We start from the raw sequence: 23,967 nt of genomic DNA, 5'->3' as shown, positions 1-23,967 counted from the left end.
CTAATCTTCTGGCTCTTGTAACTTCCTAAATCACTGAAGGTCACAGGATAGCAAGCCCACCTCCACCCTTGCCATGCACTGACTAGTGTTCTTCCTCTGCTCCCTGGCAGCAAGCAGAGCTCTTGAACCCTGCCACATATTCTGGACATTGGGTAGGGCTGAGAGACCCCAGAGCTCTTCTCTGGCTCTGGACATGTCTGGAGCTGAAGTGTGTGCAGGTTGTTACTGCCACCACTGTGTTCACAGTTGCCCCATGGGGTGTTCTTGATCCCTCCGTGCTGGAGAGGGGCTGTAATTCCCTGTGAGATGATGGTAAATAATTTCACTATGGTTGAATTTTTCCTGGCCCAACCCAAAGTACTTCAAATGAACAGAGCTCCTGCCTACTTTCCCTCCCCAGCAAAGATCATCAGAGACTCTTCTAAGCTTTTTCTGGAAGTGTCTCAGCAGCACCTCCCATGGCTCCTTGCAGTCTGCATGGGGTGGGTGGTGGAGGTTAGAACTGGGAGCCTATTGCAAAAGTCAGCATCACACCAGCTTGTAGAAACCACAGGGGGTTTAATCGAGATACTTCAGCCTACAAAGTTTTGTTTGTTTGTTTTGCCCAAAGCGTGCAGTGTGTTTTCTAGCCTCAGAAGGTCCATTTCAGGAGCCAGGATGGCCAGTCCCCAGGAATGACCCCTGCTAAGAGCTGTATATATACTGTCCATCTTCATTGTGAAGATTGGAAGCATTCCAGGACAGAAATAATTTCTTGTTGTGTGGCACATGGCATCTCAGGCAACAGAGACATGGCCCCAGCTGGGACCTACAGCCATAACCAGGAAACAAATCAAGGAAATAACATGTGCTTGGCAGATGTCCGAACCAGGCCAGATGCAAAGTTATTAGACAGCCTTAAAAGTCTTTTCTTGTATGCTTTATCTTCGCTGCAATGCTCTGGGGCTCAGTTCAGTTGCCTGAACTTAGACCTTGAGGTGAGGTGTGTGCCACTGGCTCTCCACAGCATCTGCAGGGGGTTGGCAGCTACAACACAGGGAGCAGCATTTGCAGTGGCACTGCATGCTTGTGTGTGAGCCTCGTAATTACCTGTTGTGGTTCCATATGTGATTGCTGCTGTCCTCAGGCAATGACTTTGCTTTTGCAAGTGAGCCTGGAGCACTCTGTGATCTGATGATACTGGTCTCGCTGTTCTTGACCTCAGTGGTGGCTTCAGCTGGGCTCCCTGGGAAGTCACATGTTTCCCCAGAAGTAAAATCCAGTTTGTCGTCTGAGATGACAATGTGCTCAATACCTGACAGTTACCGCTGTTAGTTTTGTTGGGGGATAACAGCCCAGGACAGAAAATGGCAAGCCAGGCATCAAGGGGATGAATTATTGACCCAGAACACAACTGTTACAGTCACAAGCGTGTTGAGCACCCCAGGCAGAGTTTGTCATGGCTGGGCCAGTTCAGGGCACCAGGGAATTGGCAATGGCAGGGACAGAGCCCAGGTCTAGGGGATCAGGCACATGCTGGGAATGCAGCTTTTGTGGAACCCGCTGTGGCCTTGCTGACCGCTCCCACGCTGCACGAGCTTGGTCTGGAGGTTGGGGCACTAACGTGTTTTTATTGCTGCTGCCTTTGACAGCCCCTGTGGCTTCCACCTTCCCCCGGGAGACAGGATCCATGTGGGGCTGCAGGATTGGGGCCATGGCGAGAGGGCAGTAAAACCTCAGGTTGTGCCGTTTCCCACTTTTCATTGCAGACTCAAGGATGTGAGTTTTCTTTCTTTGGAAATGAAAAAGTGTCAGCTGCAGATGTTGAGAGGCAGATGTGAGTGTGCTCTTTGCTTCCTTGCTGTCCCCCACCCCTTCCTATGCTGGGTTTCCGATCTGAAACGTGCTCAAGGCTCTCCTCTTTCTCCTTGTTTGCCTGGTTTTACACCAGAAAACCATCACAAGCTTTGCTGGCTGAGTCCCAGAGCTGTTGGCCAGTGGGGAGGGACAGGGGCAGAGTCAGGGGGCTGGCAGCTGGTTAGGGAATCAGGGCTGGGACCCCAGGAGAACCATGAGGGTTGCACAGTTACAAGGTCAAGTGAGCAGCGTTAGGTCCTCTCCTCTTTGGAAATCATTAATTGGCACCCCAAAAAACCACAAGTGAAGGCTGTTGAAAATGTTGTTTGTAACAAAAATAAATTGGTTCTTAATTTTAATTGTTTAAAGGAAAAAAGTCTGCACTTTCCCTGGCCTGCTTGCTTTATCCAGATCTTCCCGCTAAATAAATTCTGCCGTTGTAACTTTGCCCACTCCCAGGGTACCGGTGCTGTCTCTGCCTGGTGTTGATGACTTGCTTGGACATGCACAATTGAAGTATGTGTGTTGATGCACAGGCTCCAAAGCTATTAATAAACGGAGGAGATACAGGTGGTGAACCAAGAGCCCAAAGTGTATTTGTACCCAGCTCCCAGCACCAACGCAGAGCTGGGCACTTGGCAATTGTTCTTTTTAGAGGTACAGAGGTGTTAGGCAGGAAAAGCTCATGTTTGCTTCTGAATGCTCTGAGGCTGGATGAAGGCAGTGGTTTAAAATAAACTCCTGCTGGTAATGACTCTTGATTATAGGGTATCCTCTGCCAAAACAAGAAAAAATTGTCTTCACCTCTCTGGAGTGTTTCCTGCGCTGAGGAACACTGATGTATAGAAACACAGAATGGATTGGATTGGAAGGGATCTTCAAAGCTCATGTAGTCCACCCTCCCTGCAATGAGCAGGGACATCTTTACTAGAGCAGGTTGCTGAGAGCCCCATCAAGCCTGACCTTGAATATCTCCAGGGATGGGGCCTCCACCACCTCTCTGGGCAACCTGTTCCAATGATCTACCACCCTCATATTGGAGTTTTTCCTAAGATACAACCTAAATCTACCCTTTTCTAGTTTAAAACCATTACCCCTCGTCCTATTGCTACATGTCCCTGTGAACAGTTCTTCCCCAGCTTTCTTATAGGCACCACGCTCCGTATGGGTATCTCACGCTCCGAGTGTGTGGGCAGGCATCAGCACAGAGGGAGGGTTTCCCAAACGAGTGTTTTGCTGGCCCTGCCATGGTGCTGAGGGTGCAGGGTCCAGAACAGGTCACTGGTGTAACACCAGCACGACCTCCAGCTGTCCTGCATCCCCAAAACAAGGTTACACTTGTCTCGTGCCTGCTGGCCCTCACCACCACGAGTGTGTGTGCACCCTGGTGCTGCTCTTTGTAGGCACCCCAGTTTCAAACAGTAAAGGCCAATGCAAGAGAGGAATCGCAGTGTTTTTACCTTGAGGGCATTTGGCCTGGTTTTTGAGGTGGAAAGTTTTTAGCTTTTGGGTAGTCTTGAGTTTTCTTGACATCAGTGGTCTCCTAGCTGGGTCAGTTTTCAGAGTATCTCCCATTTTTCTCATAAAGGTGGATTGCATTTTAGATGCTTTTGGCCACATAAAAACTAAACACGTGGCAATTTCTGACCTCAGTATGTATAAAGAAGGGGAATCAAGTTGCAGTCACTACTGTACCATGGCATCTGCACAGGAGACACGTACACCAGATTTATGTGTATCCACAGTCTCAGAGCAGGATCTGAGTGTGGCACTGCTCCACGTCAAAAGGAAATCACAGCTTATAATATTCAACTGGTTACTATAACCCCCACCCACCCCAGGTTTAATATTAGAACTATTTTTCACGTTGAAACCGAAATAGTACAAAATATGGGCTTGCTGTAATTGTTGCTAGATTATGTGTCACCCTGATAAGATGTAACAAATATTTTCCTACACAGCAGGGCCCGTTTCCCTGCGAGTAATGGATGGAGAAACTTCTCACAGTGTGCAGGCAATCGGTCGTAAAAACTTCGCTTAGAAGATTAATGCATTAAGTGCAACCTTTGTGGAAAATAGGAAGAGAAGAATTAAAAGAAGTTTGTTCTTTCATGTTTAATATTAATAACCAAACTTATTTGATGGGAATGTTCCTTGCTGCATGTGCCTTCCCCCTTCAAGGGGCAGCTTTGTGTCAAATAAGTATTTCTATTTTTTTAAAAGATCCTTCATCAGTAGCTGTTGTATACGGTGCAGTGATTCCTTCAACAGAACTATTTTTATCGGTAATATGAAAGACTATTTTCATGGGCAAAGCTTTGACACCAATAAGTCTGCTGGACGTCAACTAATAGGCTAGATAAACATTGGCTCACCATTGAGTGTAGAAGGATTTTCTCTTTATATCACAACTTTACGTCTTTCATAGACACTTAATGGCCGTTAGAGAGATGGCACCCCCGGGAGAGAGCTCTCCAGAACCGGTGCATGGTCAGAGACAAGGCAGGGGCTTATTTGCTGCTGTATGAACATTAATGTGCAGAATGGAGAGGTGAGGCCCTTCTTGTCACAAGTTGTTTTGCACCAAATCAAGTCCTTCAGTAGGAGAATGGAGGTTTACAAGGAGCACATTGGTACGTAATGACAAACTCTCCTGAGCACACCCTGCACCCAGTTCTGCTGTTTCCCATTAGAAGGGTTCTTGCTCCTTCCTGGGGACTGTTTGGTACCAGCCACCGCTCTGACACAGGCTGTGGCTAACTTGGCAGGTGTAAGGATGGTCTTTCCATGATGAAGTAATGATTTTATTTATTTATTTTTTTAATTGCTCAAGTTTTGGGGGAAAATGCCAATTTAGATTGATTGCTGCTGCTTTCCCCCCATGTGTGTTTTGAGATCTTGTTTTCTTCCTGGAGTACACTTATGTACCTGCAGTCAGTCTGAAGTGACAGGTACCATCAGTCATGAAGTCAGCTATGAAACTAGGGTTGGAGGTGTGAAACTAGGTGCTAATTTTCAGTGTGTGGCACACAGTTCACCTTCTCCTTGTTCTTTGCTTGCTGTCTGAGGTCTGGTAGGCTACCCCGCTTGAGTTTTATAGGGGATCACTTGTTTTACTACTTGTGAGATATATACTACTTTCCACTTTTACAGGGCTTGAATTTTTATAAAATTGGTTTGACAAAGGAGAAATTAGTTTCTGCCCTCTCCTGCCAGTGGTAGGTAGTGGGAACAGTGGTCTTAAGACTTCAGTATTCCAGGAGACATCACCCTTCACTGCCCCAGTAGGTCTTTTGCTGCTGTGTGAATAGAGCTGAATTTTTATCAGTAAAAAGCCAATGCCATCAAATGTTGATTGGGACTTTGAACAGCTCTGGCATTCAAAATTATTTAGGGCTTATTCAGACTTCTTTCTAAATTGATTAGTTAGATATTTCAGAGAACTCAAAGAAAAATGGTACTTATATTCTTAAATAACTATATTTATCACTGCCAAGAAGGATTTTCAAAGTGCAACAGAAAAAAAAAAAAGGTTCAATTTTAACCAAGCAGCAGTTTAATTCACTGGGTCTCTTTCCATTGTGCCACAGCACTAAAAACCGAACCTGCCATCCTGCTGTAGTAAAAAGAGAATTTAGAGGCGCTGTGAAAACTTGTCTGATGGTGTAGTTGCAATCTTTATTCATTTGGGTTTAGGTTTGAAAGCAGGATTGCTCCTTGGCCAAAAATATTCACAGATAAACTAAAAATCATTCATTAAATATCTCTGTCACTACTGTTTAGTTGCAGATGTAGAGAAACGAGTAGATAGATTATTTAAAGTACAAAAGCTAATTAGTGTTGGCTGACAGAGTACTGAATTTTACTTTGAAGAATGGGACAGGTTCTTATATGACTGAGATGGTAGAATGTGATCAAAACATTATTAAATCCAAACCATCCAGCTTCCTGCCAGCTCTGCTCCCCACCGCCCCCAACACTCTCTGCTGTCCAGGTCACTTTTCGTTTTGGAGCTGAAAAATCATTAGCAATTTCCACAAGCAGCACTTCAGCACAAGGAAGAGACAAGCCTCTAAGCCTCTAGAGCATATGAGGATGAGGACAGAGGTTTTTAGCAGCTGGATTCCTTCCCCAAAAAGATGATGACTGAGCTTAGACATCAGTTTTAGAAGTCAAAATCCTACAATTTAACAAGGAAGCTTTGTTACATTTGATACGTAAATTTATATAAACATGCGTGCTATAGTTCTGTGATCACGTTAACTTATTTAACTAGCAGGAACTCGAAAACCTCTCAGGAGAACAAAATTAGTAACAGAGGTGCTTTTAACCCTTAAAAAAACCCAAAGCAGTTGCCAGTGTCTGCCTAAGTTAGTACTACTGAGATTCCCCCAGCGTGAGGAATCGATGCCTTTCTGTGAAGGATTCCTGGCAGACTTAGTAGCTGTATGTTCGGTACTTAACAGAAATCTTCTTATTTAGGAACATGGATTAAATTTTTTGATGAGCTAAAAGTATCAGTTGAAAACTTACCATCTCCACTTTGCAGCTGCAAAAAAAAAAAAAAAAAAAAAAAAGTATGTAAAACTGGGCTCCTGTGACAAGTTTTTATTTCTTCCCTTCCCACCCCACTCTGAGAACTATGCTTATTTAAGTAAGTGTACATAAAGTGTTTTAAATCAGTAAACGTTGCAATAAGGAATGTGAGGTTAGTCACTTATAAAGCTTCTCCATTTTTTTTTCCCTCATTCATCTGTTTACATGGTTACATAAATTTGTACTTCAGTGTTACAAGGATCTTAATCTTTAAATCGTTTATCCTCAGAGTGCTGTGAAGCAATCGAGTACCCATGCTTTACAAAACAAGGAAGCATACTTTGTGAACAAGTGACTAAGGTGGAGTTCATACAAAGTCTCTGCAGAGCAGGACTTCAAACCTTCATTATTGGGTTATTCTTTTCACTATTCTGCTAACTTTCCTTTTTAGATATGAATAATCATATAGTTTTAGTCTGTGATTTTTTTCTTTTTCTGATCCTGGGTAATCAGGAAAGTGGGGATGGAACATAGTGAAAAAATAGCTAACTGTGATGGAAAGCCATTTTTATTTAATTTGCTTTAAGAAATCTGAAAGAAAGGAGAAATTACTCTGGAAGAAAGGCTTTAAATAGGGCCAAGGTAACTACTATTATGTATTTCTGCAGTCTCCAAAGAAGTCTTCAGAAAGTAAAAACCAAGACCTATGAAAAAGTACACACTTTAAAAAGTTCCCATTACTGTTTCTTTCCTTTGCTGTAGATCTATTTTTGTGTTGCCAATCCCTTTTACTTGTATTTAGCTTTGTTAATTCCAACTTACTTTGATTGTTTCTTTAGGCAGGTTAACACCCAGGGCAAACACAGGCAAGCTTCCAATACTGTTGAAATATTTTATTATAAAGCACTTCAGACAAACTTTGATTAAAAAAAAAAAATTCTCATCTGTAAAAGGAAACTATTTTAAAACAACATTCAGAAAGAAAATACTGTTCTTAAGCATCAGCTTCAGTTAGAGCTCTTCTGTAACAAAATCTAAAGACAAAACTGATGGGTCAAGAGCTATTAATTTCATATATACTCATAAAAGGGAGACTAAGATGTTACACAGACATCGTGGAGCATCTTGCTGTTGATAATGAAATAGGAACAAATGACAGTTAATTTGGGCCTGACACAGCAGTCCAACATTTAAATATTTTTCAGTCCCAAAAGAGACAAACCATTAACATTTCTCATTCAATAATTAAGCCAGCCCCAGGTAAGGGTTAAAGCCACTTCAAAGCATCTAACATAAGCTCTTCATTTCATGTACTTCTCTTGTTGATCAGCCAAGATTTTTGCTGAGGATTTGGCATCGTAGAAAAGTTCATTTATTTCTTCAATATGCTCTTTCTCAATGCTGTCTTTCCCATTAATCTTGGCAAGCAGGTTAGCTGGGGTCAGTAACTGCACAGCATACCTGTGATCAAACAGAGATGGATGAATAATTACAAGTCAGTACACCCCAGTGAATTGAATATATGTAGGGGTGGGAGATTTGTTAGGAAACACACAGCCCTATCAGCAGTATAAAAAAGTCTGCAAGACCCTCCAGCTTGTACATTCCTTAAAGGAGGAAAGAGGAGGATTACCACTCTTTTTTAATGTTAGCACATTATTGTATGGGAGAGGATTGTCTCACTTCCAAGAATGAGTTATCCTACAGTGTTTTTAGACCCAGTCATACTAAAGAGAAAATCCAACTGTGCTCAACTTACCTTAAGGTTGTCTTGGTACCAATTTCCCCTAAATGGTTTAGAGCTTCTTCACTAATATTAATTCCTTCTGTCTGAGCACGAAGTTTTATGATCTGTTGGGATGAATGAGTATGTGAGGTACCTGATTAAACAACTAGCATGCTATGCTACTTAGCTTAGTATCTAGAAACTCTGTCAGCTTAGAGATGAGACATGCTATAAAACGAGATGGCGTGGAGAGTTATCCTACTGTAACTTACTGCTAAACTAGAGTTTGTAGAATTTAAGTCTTTGAATAGGCAAATATAATGTTAAAAAACTGATTATCACAAAAGGCAGCTAAAGTTACATGTCTGAGCTACTAACCCTTCATGATAATTCTGTGTGGTTAGTAAGTATATCTAAAAAGGAGAAGAATATGAGACCTTATACAAGAAAATGGAAAAAGTGTGCAGGAAGTAAGTGACAGCTGGAGTCTGTGGACAGCTACACCAGTTACTAAATTTTGCAGTGGATCATTGCCGCTATCCAGCAGAGTCCTCCAAAAAGCCCTACAGAAAGCTACACCCTTTCCTTAGCAGCTCACAACACACTTTTTATTCAATTGACAAGAAGATAGTAAAATAAATCAAAAAGTTACTTTCTGTGATTCACCTATTCCTGCAAGAAGAAAAAAATCACTAAGAAGAATCTAATCTTTCAAGAACAGTCTCAGGCTTGTACCAGTTTGAAGATCTTTACAAAGTTGGAGAGCAAGATATCACCAATAAGCCTGAGCATATAAAGCTGTAACAAAAGTGGCACAAGTCTCTCGGTAGTCCGTATTACCAGCTGAGTGATAAGGGGCAGACTGGATAATGATGTTGTGTTGTAGTGCTGAGATAACTCTGCAACTGCAAGCCTCATATAATACAGGTATTTTTCACTTTGGCAGCTTTGTAAACAAGATATCAAGAAGCACTCGTTTAAATTAAAGCCATAAAAATGCGCTAGGGGAGTCAGGGTAGGGAACAGAGTAAAAGAGAGGGGCTTGAAATGGCAGGAAGTTGTGCTAAGATATTAATACTGAATATTGGCAATGCTGCTGCAAATTGCAATTTCAGATTGAAGATTTTTTTTTTCTATCTTCTAGATCACCTAAACATCACCTTCCCTTCATTCAAATACTGCTACTTTATTCTTCCCCTGGTAGAAACAAGGTACCTTGCATGCCACATCTTTACCAACCTTTTTTTAAAATAACTTTTCATCTAGCAATTTGATAGAACCTTACTGAAGGATTGGGGCCCAAGCTGTTAACCCAGCAAATACATATATAAATAAGTTGCTATGAAATAGGAAAAGAAGTGCTTATTGGGTAAAATACATTAGGAATAAAAAGTCTCAGTTATAACCTCTAATATGTAACAGCAGGTACATATGCAAAAAAGTTTGATTACAACACTATCTGACTACAATAGGCATAAAAAGTGATTTTTCTCCCTATTCTGGTTGTACTAAGGTAACTGTGGGTCTTGCTCTCAGAGCAGCGTTACACAATGGGATTCCTACTTTATCAACACAAAGAGAAATATTTTGAACTGGTTATGAACAAACTTTCAGGAGATAAATGGACAATGCTTGTGAAATCAATTGTGAAAGGCAGAGAGTCTCACACAGAAACATCAGCAGTGAAAACTTCTTCCTAGCATGAAAGAAAAATGTGAGTAAAAATAGAGAAATACATTTATGGATGTCTTATTTTTAATCCCTCCTCAACTGTATTTAGTTAGAAACCAAAGTTAAGTGTAATAGCTCCTCCTCTTCTCCAAAGAGGAGTCGTCATTCAAAAGTCTTCATTTAAGGCAAGCTGAGATTATCTTGCTATGGGAACATGATTTATGTGACATAATGTCTGGATATTTTTAGCTTTAGGAAACGCTACTGTAAACACTTATTTTCTCTCACCCCTGGGGAGAGGGGAAATGGCAACACTTACCCAGCTCTTCTGAAAATCAACAGTTCAGAAGCTATCTCTTTAACAGTATATTATCTGCATGATAACACAGCACACTGGGCAGGGATTACATATAGCAACCTCAACAAAAAGTACTCCTACTACCCTAACTACACAAAATTCACATACAGTAGAGAGAAGTCCAGATAAGTCTTTAACATCTCCAGACTGAGTAAAAGTCACGCTTTAAAATTCGTTTTGTATACAGACAAAACAAAGATTATTATATCACTGAGGTGCTTCTACTGTAATCTATACCATAATGCTTTAAAGTGTCCTTTTAGGTACAAAAAACACCATCCTGAAAATGGCTCACAACAGCAGTGTGTGAAAAGCTCCTCAAACCAAGTGCAATGAAGCTTTGCCTCTACGTTTATATTCGATAAATGCCTCGGCTTCACCTTGGCACTTATCCAGCAGCAGGAGACTATTATCTTGTGACAACGCTTTCCTCCATTGACACTATCTCTTAAATAATACAAAGAATTGACATGATAAACCCTAATGTCTTCTGCATTGTGTCACTTCACAGCATTGTGACGCTAATGAGGGGGATCTTTGACACGATGCATCATAATGGCACCCAAGCATTATAATCGATACACAATACATTGTGATGGCCCCACAGGAAAAGTTTCAGGCATTGAGAAGCCTATCTCTGCAACACTTACTGTGCTTACATTTCCAAACTTGATTAGAAGCATGAAAATCTTCCCAGTTTCAGGAGACAGCCCTGGTAGGTTAAAGCTACAGTACAGGACATAGAGGCAAAAAATGCATCGCACCAAGTTGCATTCCTCAATCCCTCTCATCTCTTTATATGGAGGAACAGTCTGAGGTCTGGGACCAAAGATCCAGAAGTGTGACACTTCATCTCATACCAACTGAAAAAGCCTATCTGCTGGAACCTGCAAACTCTATAGAAAGCACATCTGTGCAGGACATAAGTTTGGGTAACAATTAATGCTATTTCATGCAAGCGAGATGTCACTTTCAGTTCTACATATGCTTACCAATACAACTCCCCAGTGGGTAGAAATCAGACAGAGAAATTGCATGCACAGTTTTAATCGGTTTATTGTAAATGATTACTAAAGCATTTAGGAAGTGGTAAGCTTTCTGACAAACCCTGGTGACCACAAAGGATGAAACAACTCTGCAGTAACAGAATATGCAGAAACATAGCAGTCATCCCAACAGACTACAACTCGGGGCATTTTTTACAAGTTTCCTTAAAATGCTGTGCATACCTGCTTCATTTCTTGGGGTGTATACAGCATAGTTCGGATAATCATTACTCTGTCCAGCAGGTCCAGTGGTATTCCATGAGGAGAGACTACATCCTCTGTGCCTCTAAAGGAGAAACCAAACAGAAGGAGATCAGATACCATTTTGAGTTCAGTACACTGACTTGACTGAAATCGGTAATAAGTGACTACACATCTGTTAGTTTACAATTCTCGTGTCTTCCCACAGAGACACACTCCCCAGATAGAGACAGGAAACATTCTAGTCTGAAGTTCACACTGAACAGCCTGAAGGAAACAAATACTATTTCTGGAGCTCTTAAACATGCCACTCAAAAATAGTCACAGGTGATGCTTTCCTTCATTGTCTCTTACAATGCAGTCTTATCTAAGGTTCCAAGGTATCTTCTAGCAAGGAACAAATCATTCTTACTAAGTTGTTTAGCAGTATCAGTAGAAATTACATACACTATCAGCCCTTTGGAGAACAACCTCTCTTGCTGAGCAAGCCATTAGTCTGTTCAATCCTTCCCCCAGTCTCTCCAGTGAATACTGCAGTGGTTTACATTCCACGCTTGCAATCCAGCAAACTGAGAAGCAGAGGTCGGTGCATGAAGGACACAGCAGGATCTAGACCCCCAATCATTTTATTTGTTTGATGTACAACACCCAACAGCAAAGGCTGCAGATATATCTGCTGTGGATTTTCCAAGACCACCACAATTTGCTGTGTGTCAAGAATGAAAGATATCCAGATTTCATGAGATCTATAGAGACTGCAGGCAAAAACAGTGAAGTGCTGGTATTTAGGTGCTGCAGCTCTAGTCATGATCCTCCTTGGGAAATGAATCAAAATGCCCTTCAATCATCTGCTGTACTCTACAGTAGATGGTGTTTCCTCTGAAGCATTTCTTCTCTTGAGGTAACAGAATGAACTATCCAATAAAATTACTTTTTCCATGACCCTTTTAGGAGCCATCAGCAGGCAAATCAGGGCATCACTAACTATGTGAGACAGTAGTATACAGTTAAGACCTTGCTTTTAAGGACTTAATTTACCAAGGTTAGATATAACTATTATATGAAAACCTTCCTTTCTCAAAGTTTTTTCATAACAAGATCTGCAGTGAATCCATGCTGACAGATCTCTACTTGCTCTACTTTTACAAGACAGCCTTTTTATGCCTTTGCAAAGAGAGCACTGCAACGTCCACCTTAAACATTTTTGAAGGACTTATCACCTTCACTTCTAAGCAATACAAACAGAGGAAGATTAATACCAGATGAGCCACTAAGAGGGAAAGGAATAGCTGGTTACACAGCTGAATTAAATCACTTTAAAGAGTAGCAATCATTGCTAATGACAGCTTGTTTAAACATAATTAGACCTAGACCACAAATTAGTAGTAGAACATAAGGAAGAATCTTAAAGAGGAGAGCACTTTCACTGAACATGCAAAGAATGCATTGTGTGGGTGCAAGGTACTGAAGTGGAGGCACGAACGGGAGTAGAGATGAAAAATAAGTTAGTTGGAAGAATCACAAAAAGCCAGACCAACATATCAGGAAATAATGAAGGGTAGGGAGAGGGTGAACTGTGATGTGCTTTAACAGTAGCACCAGGAGGCTTAGGTCTGATGCCATGAGGACAGCAAACAGCAAAATAATCCTGAAGAAGCGGGAAACTATGATATTAGAGGCTTGTAGCCCTGGTGCTTTTGATGTCCCTAATGTGCAAGCAACAGATGTGTTGAGGTGTCCAGTGAGAAAGGTAATTGTTACAGATCACCCAGGAAGTGAGACAATTCAGAAGCTGTCAGAGAAAAAGGGATGTGCCAGTGGAAATAAAAGGAGGAATTCCATTCTGCTTTAACTCAGTCAGCCTGGAATTAAATGCTTGTCCCATCATGAAGCTCACAAGCAGTTCTTGAGCACTGATGCAGCTTGTAACTCACACAGGGGGATACCACAAATGCTAGTATCAGAAACCAAAACCTTCAAAGATTATAACTCTACTGATACAGCTAATTCCAAGGTTGATGGACCAATGAAAACTGGAAAATTCAAGTTTAGACATCATACCTGATAACACAGTTTCCTCGATTGGAAGCAAAGATGACAATGGGGGAAATAGAAGATTCCAGTGCTCGGTGCAGGTATGTGAAACATTCAATATCCAGCATGTGAACCTCATCTACAAAGAGTACACCTGGGACAAGCTCTGCAATGCCTTGATCAATGTATTTATTTACCACCTTATTTATCTCTCCTCGAAGTTTGTCTGAGAACAAGAAAAAATTGTTAGTTATTCTGCTACTGAACTTTAAGTCTGTGTTAAAGACTTAGAGCAAGTAAAATTCTCCTTGAATTTTTTAGGGTTTGGTATCTTACTGCTACAAGGAAAAATCTCTGCAACACTAAAATTCGGTGTCATTCAGCCCTGTATTGGGGAGACATCTATACAACAAAATATTTCTAAACTGATTTTCTAGCACTTAACTGGGATAGTCTGTCCCCTCACATAGGTTGTAAAAAACTGGTTTTTGTGGGTTTGGGGAGTTTGGTGGGGGGGTGGAAGTCTGTCAAACCTCAGTGTAGAACATGAAACTTGACAAAGTTTCCAAGCATGGCTGAAAAGAACATCACTGAAAGAATAAAATATTGCTACTGTATTTCAGCAAAGAAGTTGTGTTTAACAACAAAAAAAATAGGGCTATATAAATTTCTGTGAACATGCGGATCTCAAAGCTATGCAAGATGTTACATCGATAAATCTGACATCAGAATAAGCAAAGTGACCTCTGGAACAGACAAAATACTTCAAAAGACCACCATTCAAGTTAGGTATTGAAACAGACTTTGATTTAAATTTAGATAGTCACTTACTGAAACATAATTTCTTTCAAAGCAAAAAGGAGAACAGATCTTTCTGCAGATCTTCCCCCCTCCACCCCCCATGATCTGTAGGCAGGAAGAGCAGCAGTGCACTCAGAGCATCAAGTCAATAAACAGCTGCTATAGCTGTGTCTAAACCAAACCAAAGTTAGAGTCTTTAGAAGCCATTTTTCTGCTTCATAGAAATTCAGTATGGTTGCTTCACATAAGCAAGCATCCTAAAAATGGGTTTAGATTTTTTGTTGTTGGCTCTTTGTCAAAGTGTGAACCTCACACTCTCTGGCAGGAGTGTTTTGAGAAAAGGTGGATGGCACTAGCATTCTCACCTCTTTCTCCCCAGGAAGGTAGGTGCAGAGTACAGTATATATTTTACCACTCTATGTGTGAACCAATAACATGTTGTACTGTTTCCAGCCATTCCAATTCTAGCAGCTGTATCACTGCTGTTTGAAAGCTGAATATTTATTAATAAATCTTATATAAGTATTCATTTAGAGATGGTGCATGAATAACCCTATTTTTAATCCTTTTCTAACTGGCAAACATAGGCTATATTGGTCTAATAATATCATGCAGGATTCATACCAGTAATTTCAGTTTTCTTGGGCTTCATCAATTGCCCCATCATAGAAAGGATGTCTTGCCCACCCTAGGAAAAGAAAGTTACAGATGAGCTACGAGGTCGTGTAGTAAGCACATGCCATGAGAATTTTGTAAATCTGGAACTGGCTAAAAAAGTTGTTTCTTGCAGTTAACTTGATATTTTATATCAGCAGTGGTTGACAATCTGTCAAAGGTCAGGTCACCTCACTGCAGCAGTATTCTAAACATAGTCATTTAGCTACCTCCTCACCCTTTCTTTAGCCTTGTTCATTCGGAGAACAGAAAAAAACAAAATGAGATATTCTCCTTTAAAAAAACTGTCACAGAGAAGCTCATAAGGACTAAAATTGTCATACAGAGACTTGGACTGCCTGTGCACATGGTAGGTGTTCAACTTGTAAACACAGGAACAATTATGCCGAGTTTTGAATTTTGAACACCTTGATTTTTATCATGTAAATGATTTTGTTAGAAAAAGGATGTTTATTTTGAAATGGAGTAGGTTAAGGGCTTGTAGTATCATACTGTAGGGAGGCCAGCCTTTAAACAGAGATACTGTCTTGTTAGTGGCTTTTGTTTATGACAGAGATGGAATTCCCTCAATACTGGTTTTATGTTAAAATACAGCAAGGAGTAATTCTCCTATTTTCAATTTTTTGCTGCAGTATGTTCGGAGCTCTACTGAAAGTCACAAGGAAATTCAACAAGAGATTATGAAAACTTTCTGAAGTAAGCAGGGACATCAACAGAATCAAAAATACTTAGTGACCTTTAATCATGGTGCTTGCAGTTTCCATTTCATGGCCACAAAACCCTAAACACAGAGCAGAATAAATTAATCTGTATTCAGAACTTCCGATAAATAAATTGATGGAGATCTGGCTGCTGCTACCTCACATCTGCAGGCAACTTTCTTTCAGGAGAGAAAGTAATAATCTCTTTTCCTGTTCAAAAGAAGCAGTGAGGGCTGTTCTTTTTCTGCAGGTGATGGGGCACAGTGGTGGAGGGAAGGGGAGAGCTATGTCTCTTATGTGAAGGTAGCAGATCCCAAATATCCATGTGGAAGCTCCGCTGTGGCTATAAAGCTGTTCTCTGTAGTGTTAGGAAACGTATTCTGATAAATATTCCATGACCAGGTGCATGAATCCTAACTTGGCAACTGCCTCTTTAACCTGTATGGCAGGGCCACCAAGGCAGCCAACTGCAGCATGACCTCCCTCCAGAGAGATGTAGACTGGCCTTCACGGTGTAACACCTACTGCTTTTCCTGTAGCGGAATCTTTGAGGGAGATTTAGGACAGCTCAACTTTCTACATCTCCTTGATTATTCTAGTAACCATCACATCTATGTCAAATAATTTTTCAGTAAAGATTTCATCTGTGGCATCAGATACCTGAGGTCGAGCATTGGCCACATCCAAGTCATGCAGGGTGACATCCTGAATAATTTCCTTCTTCTTGTGCACATCACCCTTTGGCAAGGGAACATACTCTTCAGCTTCAAGGTCAAATTCCGTAGCATAGATATCACACCTGCCTTGCCTCTGAGAAAAAGCAAAGAAGAGAAACCCAGGTATAGAACCAGTCTCAGTGCCAAAACCTTGAGTGACACGAACTTGATAAAGGGCTTGGTTCACAATTCCAGTCCTGACAAGCTTCAGATGACAATTCAGACATCCTGCTCCCTGCTTAGCGACGAGCATACCCTATCTACTGATCAAAGCCCCAAAACTTTGTTGAAAAACACCTGATATTTTCAGTGGTAAGAATATTCCACTCCTCTCTCCCTTTCTTTTAACTGTACGCAATTCTTGCTAAAGGACAAATCCAGCAGATTAACTAAAGATTGGGAGAACTGTTCAAGACTCCTTTGTAGGTGGGTGATTTATTATATGATACAAAATATTGTGCTCATCCATTAAACAGCAAGTATCGCTGTACACTACTTTCAAAATCAGATATGAAAAGAATGCTAACTAATGCAGTATTCCCTTCTACATGTATATATCTTGTGGAGAAAATACCAGAGCGATAAAAGAAAGATTAAATACACTCTCAGGCTGACACTGCACATGTCAGCCTGAAAATGACTAAAGTTGCTTGGTTTTTCTCCCTTTCCCTTAAAGAAGTCTTGATCTTACAGAGAAGAAAACTCATCCAGACAGCATCAGTGATAGCTTCCTTGCCAGATGACCTTAAGTGTGAACCAGATGACCACGTTCTTTCAGTGCAAAAGAGAAGTTTCTCTCCAGATAAGGAAAACACTGAGCTCTTTTTAAAACTTCCATGTAACCATTTTGTGTCAGTTAAGGTTAATAAATCAGAGAGCCTTCTGACAAAGGCAGAGAAAGGTCTGCAAGAATACATACACCTGCATAAAAGCGCAGAACTTTTCTTTTTACCTTGACGGCTCCACTGTTTGCTTCAATGTAAATAACGTCACCAGTTTCCACTCGCTCCTTCTGCAAGCTTTCAAATATGCTTGGGTCCAGCTGGAGACAAGCAAACATCACAGTTGGTCAAAGCAGTTCCATATTGTTATGGTAATCAAGGAAGAGAAATTCAGTCTAAAGCTCACTCCCATCAGACAAAAGTAAACTGCAGCTCCCTCCAACAATACCTCTAGGATGTTAGAAAGCTGTAACACTTGGAGTAGTGATAGAGAATAAATCTGAAAGAAGATGCACAGAACTTATTTTCTTACCAAAAAAATTTGCTATCTGAAGGAAGTGACGGTAAGTGCCAGAAAAGTAACGATAATGATCCCAATTACTATCACAAGGTATGCCTTTGTTAATGTGACAATATATTTATACATAGGATGCAGTACTTCTCTTGCTTTCTAACAAAACTTTTATAAAACACATCTGGCTATAGCACTGGATTATGTTACTTGACTTCTTGAATCCGCATCCTCTGTGGAGCTGTGTGAGGGAAAGTGAATGTGGAAAATATTAGATGCTTTTGTTTCTTTCAGTACATGTTTATTCACTTTTGCTCTGCATTTTCTTGTTTTCAGAGTGAACAAATGCAAGATGATACTTAACAACAGAGACAGCTTTCAGTTCTCCTGTACCCTGACAGGGAAATCGAACAAGGACAGACACTTGCACAAGAAAACAAAGGGAAAGTGGGTCTGAGCTGGCAACATACCAGCTCAATTTCCAGTTCTCTATCAAATATTCACTAGAGCATATCTCCCCATGTAGAATGAAGGGATGTGATAGAAAGAACAATTTATATTGAAGCATTTCTGAAAATCATCCTCAAAAATTCAGTTGATAATCAGGAAAACAAAACCAAACAAGACCTTTCTTGTATGTTTGTTATCATGAATATGAATTTATAGCCAGGGTCAGTGTGAGCCTATCACAGACAGAGGCAGATCATAGTTCAGATTCCCAACTCAGCCCATTTTTCAGTAGTGTGGTACTAGTAATGCTGCACAGCTGCATCAGGATCTGTTCCTGCTTCAACTTGCCTTTAATTTGTTGAAGACATACAAGTGTGTGCTGCCAGAGAAGTAACAGGGGCTGCTGAGCAATGGGTTTATCCCCAATTTTAATTTGTAGAAGACAAGGCTAACATCTAAATATCTGACATAAAACAGATAAACATCCATGCTCGGGAGTAGGATAAATTTGTCTAACAAAAGAAACCAGCCTTTTTGCATCCCCCCTCTACAGTGATGGGGATGAAGTGCTTAAAATGGAAATAAGAACTGGTAAAAATACAAGATGCAGACCTGAAATATTTAAGGAAATTTTTGAGACTCTACCATACGTACCTTCAACTGTTTGGTTCCCTTTGCAGTTTTAAGTCCTATAATTACGTGGCTGATGGTTTTGCCATAACCCCCCATAGGATTTTCAGTCTCACATGGAGTTAGTTCTGTGACTTCTCCTTCATAAACCTCCTTGGTCTCTTTAATCCTCAAACCTGCAATAAATTGTTTAGAATAGTTTTAGTAGATAAATCAATGGCCGTATACACTCAGGAGTCTGCTGCATTATTGCCAACAAAATGTAACATAGGCTACATCACATTTAATGGTAATTTTTTTACTTTCAAAAGTAGAAAGATCAATTATTGTTCTCTTCCTCAATATTATGTGAGACTATTCATCCTGTGTCATCAGAACAGAAGTTCAGCCCAAGTTCTGACCTGCAAAGCAGTTTGTTAAACTCTAAAAAAATATTTTATTTCTGTCCATTATTACTAGTTATTGAAGCAATTGTCAGTATCCTCTCTTCCTTCCTGCCCCAAAAGAGGATTTGTTTCCCTATAATAAAGTCAGAGACACAGTTCATCTTCTGAAACTAAAGGTCAGTGATACTAATATAACTGCAAGTTTTACACAATTTTTTGTACCATCAGAAAAGCCTGCAAAGTAAAGAAAAAGGAGAAAAAAAAAGTAACTTAATAAAAACCTTTAAATTTTAGCAACTGAGTTAAAAGTAACATAAATTAACACTTACTGTGTTAGAACCTTGTAAAATTAAGAAAATGTTAATGTGTAATTTAAAAAAAATTTTCAAGTTAATGACAAAAGGTGAACTAGACAAAATATAGCAGAATCTGCTATAATGCAAAATTTAAAACTATGTTAAAATAGCTGACAATTACATCCTTACTTTCCTGGTTTTCAGACAGTTGAGCAATCATTGTATCTGGGTATCGTCTATTCTAGTCACAACTACTGTAATTAACTAAGTTATTTTAAATTGATTAATAATATAGAGCCAAAGAGTTTTACTGTTAGACTGTCCCAAAGAAAAGCCACTATCATCACCACCACCACTACAATTATGCAGACGTTCTAACTACATAAAAGTTCAAAGAACCCACATCTGAAGAGACTCTATAAAGTATTTTATGAGACACACATGCCATACCAAAAATAATGAATGGGCTGTAACAAGATATAAGGAAGTCATCCTGCCCAGTCTGAGGCTATTAGGATATTATAAAACTTTCCTTGTTCCATAACTTTTCATTTTGCTTTGAAATAGATCAGACACTTCACCAGTAATCTTGAGTTGCTGATAGGGATATAGAAAGAACTGACAAATATGAGTCTGTCTCCCTCTACTGGACCCAAATTAAGACCAGGATTTGAAATGTGAGAAATAGGTTAATTGTGGATAACATGACAATTTCTTGGTAAGAAATGTTTGGTTTCTGTTATTTAGCACTACATGAAAACTTGTATATATATAAAAAAGTTGTATATAAAGTTAATTTCAGTAATTTTTAAAGATGTTTTTCAGGTATACCAAAACATCAGATAAAAATATTAATGAACCTTTGAGTTATGAACCTGACCTAGACAAGGCTGCATCACATAGGCTGTACATGCAAGGAACGTGAAGCAACATGGGAACTGCTGGTGCAGAGAAGTGGATCTTCACAGGTTTGTTTTTCCTTTTTGTTTTGTTTTTAAACTTTCAGCACAAGCTCTATTCTACTCTGAAAAACTGGAAGTCTGTTTGTGTTTGTGGTATACTTTCTATGCTGCTAAAGCACATCTTCCAGTTTAATTTCATCTGAAAATGATCTGTTTCACATGCTCAGAGCCTGCTCCACAATGCAAACCAAAGCCAAGTCAGCAAGGACAACCTAGAGATTTGCTTCAGAAGCATGACTCTAATCTAAACTAACATGCTCATGTAGATGTGTCTATAGCAAATATTTACAGATGACCATGATCTGAACAAAGGTAATTGATGATTTAAACTTGCTGCTGATTATCTTTTGTTTTCAAATGAATCTGCACGTATCAACTACAAACTTCATTCTCAAAAGAGCTCTAAGTTAAACAGAGACATTTCCTACTTACAAATCCAAGGCACGAGTCTAAGAAGGCAATTGTGGGCTATTTCTTGGTTTGGTTCAATAGCACCATATGGAGTTAAATAGCGCTTGTTTGATTTACTGGCAGTTACAATTTGGAAACACAAGGAACAGGTAATGCTATTTAAGTGGCTATTCCAGTAGTTATTTTTTACTGCAATTGAGGTCTAACATTAGCTACTGTCCTCATCCTTGCCAGCTGCTAATAAGCTCTATACAGGATTAATCTCTCTCAGTTTAAGTTTTTTTAACTAGTACAACAATTCCATCTTCTCATTTCCCAATCTGTCCTTTTATGTTGCTTAGGTATTACAAACTCTCTACTATAACCCAAGCAGTACTTGGCTATGAGACACTGTCAAGTCTGTTATTGAAAGACTCCCAACAATAAAAATTCTGTAAACTCAGAGTCATCACAGTTTCCTTTTACAGTGATGGGTCCAAAACAGTCAGACTCTCTTGTTTAAAAGGAAGAGAAAAAGTAAAGAATTGATGTTAACATCGCTGATAATTTTTAAAAATTGAGGTGGCAAAACCCTCTGAAAGTAAAATGCACAATATGAGCAACAGATGACGTGTACAGAACCTGCTAATAACAAATCATACAACACCTCTCAACTCCCCCACCCCCAAAAAAACCCAAACCCCAACCTAAATGAATATTTTACATACTGGTTGACATGTGAGCTGAGGCTTCTCCTGCACCCAGTCAGAGCTGACATTGCACTGTGCATGCAAGTTTGTTTGTTCGTTTTTAAAAACACACCCTTGTAAATTATTTATTTACCAAGCAGGGAAGCTAAAACATAACTGAGATTTTAACATGATTGGAAAATGTTCCATTATGAGAAATGGTAGTTACTAGTTCTTTAGAATACTTCAGAATACTTTTTTTTTTTTTTTTTACACAGCTAAAAATATTCAATAAAGGTTGTGTTATGAAAATATGACACGGAATTCAACAGAAAGGAATAAAAGACGTTCCATCTTTCATTAACACCAATATTTGTTTAGAAGTATCTCTCTATTGACATTCGGGGAATGCAGGGAACTAACAATGTAGCTGGCTGTTAAACCTTAGAGAGTTAAAATCCGGCTATCTCTAGAAATGACAACATGGATGGCATAAGTTTCATCTGTTGGTTCAGGTTTCCAAATCTCTGACAGGGAACTTCATCACATCAAGGAAATATTGCAGACTACTCCGTTTCTGGCTTCCCTCCCCCAGTCCCTGCCAGATTCGTGGTAAGTAGAAGACCAGAGACTACTGAGAGTTGCTTTCTTGTAAAAGTCAATGGAGTACTTTTGTTTCATTGCACAACTGAGAGACTTCTTCACCTTACTGCCACTGAATGCTTAGATGAAATCCAAGGGGAAACGTGGTAGAGAAACCAGGAAAATTAACTGTTAATGTGTTCAGTACTAAAATCAGTTAGGCTATCTTTAGCCAGCGCTCATACAAACAAGAGCCACTTCTAGCTGCACATATCAGCTGTCAGCAGCAATCACAGAAGAGATTTTAGATACTCATTGAGGTTGTGTTGCAAATTTAACCAATTTACATCAAGCTTGTAAAAGCACTCTAAAATTGAGGAAGACATTAAGTTAAAGTTGTTGGCATGGAGCTTTCTTTGGGCTCACTGGAATACTAAGTCAGGCTAACACTGCCATTTGGGAGTCCTTGATTAAGACTGTTTGCATAGTAGGGTGAAATCACTAAAAAAAAAGGGAGAGCATTTTTCTGTCTACAGGGTTTTCTGCTAACATAAGAAACTAAAAGTAGTTTTTCTTTCAGCTTTATTCAGAGTCACAGGCAAAACCACAAGATGAATCTGGAGGATGAGAAGAGAATCTGGGGAATTAGAATAAACCATAATACAACAATTAAATTATGGTTTATAAACAGGAAACCTGACTGCATTAAGTGTGGAAGAGATTCATTAAATTAAGATCAACATTGAAAAAATGAACATACAATAATCTGAAAACCACCATGACCGTGGAAAAGTTTTTCCTTTTTAGATAACTGGGGAAAAGCAAAATAAGCATCATGCAAATACTGAATTCTTCTGTTCTTCTGAAACTTACCAATTGCACGTCGGAAGTTTTCCATTAGAACTTCTGTTTTCTTGATCTCAGTGGAATAGACCTCACTTCCGACCATAGGACAAAAGGGAACTTTACTTCCCAGTTCCTGAGCAATAGCTAAAGCCAAAGCAGTCTAAAAACAAACAAAAAAACCCACACCTTAATTTTTATGAGAAATAACAAAGGATTCTTTCTGCACAAAGTTAACTTTCCCCATCATATCACCTTCCATATATGAACTATCAATTTAATATTAAGACTGTTCTGTCTGACATATATTTCTCACATATAACAACACCCTTCCCCCCAAAACAAGTTAACACATATAAAGTGACTTTTATCAAAGACTTATAAAACACCTTAAAGAGAAAATACTGAGCATTTGAATTTGACATCTGATACAAATGAAGAAGCCTTAAATAGCATGGGGGAAAAGAAATAAACAAAGCAAAAACTATTTAGGCTTTATAGGAAATTAACTTCTAAGACTTCTTCAGAAACCCCATTACCTATGTGTTTGGTAACATACAAGAGGTGGTTTCACACTGATGATGCCTGAACACACCACTGGATACAACCAATGTTGATGACATGGCAAAAATCAATATAAAGCAGGAAACAATGTCAATACATTGATGAAAAAAAATCCAGTAGATGAAAACATTATGTAACCACAATCCTAAAATGGTTTTGACAACAAATAAAAATAAAATAATTTGGGAATACTCTATTTCATATCAAAAAAGAAAGATACTACCTTGCCAGTTCCAGGAGGTCCTGCCAACAGCACAGCTCTGCCAGCCATTTTCTTGCTTTTGATTAATTCCACTATACCCCCAAAAGCCTGTAAGTTAAATAAGTATTTACACAGTTAACAAAAGTACTGCTACATTACCTTTTGTTCCAATATTAATAAAGTGCTTAGAAGTATTAGGTTTCATGACACCACTAAAAATAAAGAGGATTTCAATTTTATGCATACAAAAACCAAGCTAAGATCTGAAAAACCTGCTTCCTACAATCACCTGGCATTAAAAAAAATATATATATCGCAGACAACAAAATTCAGCTTAAGAGCACAGGCTCCCTTCCTGCTCCTGGAGATGCACGCACCCAGAAACACCTAAAAATAAAGCAGGAAACGGATCTTTTGCCTTTCGGAACGACAGATCAGC

General features: G+C 39.5%; 1 protein-coding gene across 1 annotated transcript; it reads right to left on the bottom strand.

The window, feature by feature from the left end:
* Positions 1-7,244: 7,244 nt before the first annotated feature.
* On the bottom strand, positions 7,245-23,632 carry RUVBL1 (RuvB like AAA ATPase 1). The gene is made up of 10 exons (XM_010167204.2): positions 23,550-23,632; positions 22,793-22,925; positions 18,639-18,790; positions 17,254-17,343; positions 16,246-16,395; positions 14,834-14,897; positions 13,436-13,634; positions 11,357-11,459; positions 8,132-8,223; positions 7,245-7,833 (listed from the first exon to the last, which is right to left on the bottom strand). Exons 1-10 carry the CDS (start codon positions 23,595-23,597, stop codon positions 7,674-7,676), a joined length of 1,191 nt encoding a protein of 396 aa, XP_010165506.2. The 5' UTR covers positions 23,598-23,632; the 3' UTR covers positions 7,245-7,673.
* Positions 23,633-23,967: the final 335 nt, after the last annotated feature.

Source organism: Antrostomus carolinensis, unplaced genomic scaffold, assembly GCF_000700745.2.
Source record: "Antrostomus carolinensis isolate BGI_N321 unplaced genomic scaffold, ASM70074v2 scaffold18144, whole genome shotgun sequence".
In the NCBI taxonomy this organism is placed as follows: domain Eukaryota; kingdom Metazoa; phylum Chordata; class Aves; order Caprimulgiformes; family Caprimulgidae; genus Antrostomus; species Antrostomus carolinensis.
Note: the sequence above shows the minus strand (reverse complement) of the source record. Positions and strands in the feature narration are given on the sequence as shown.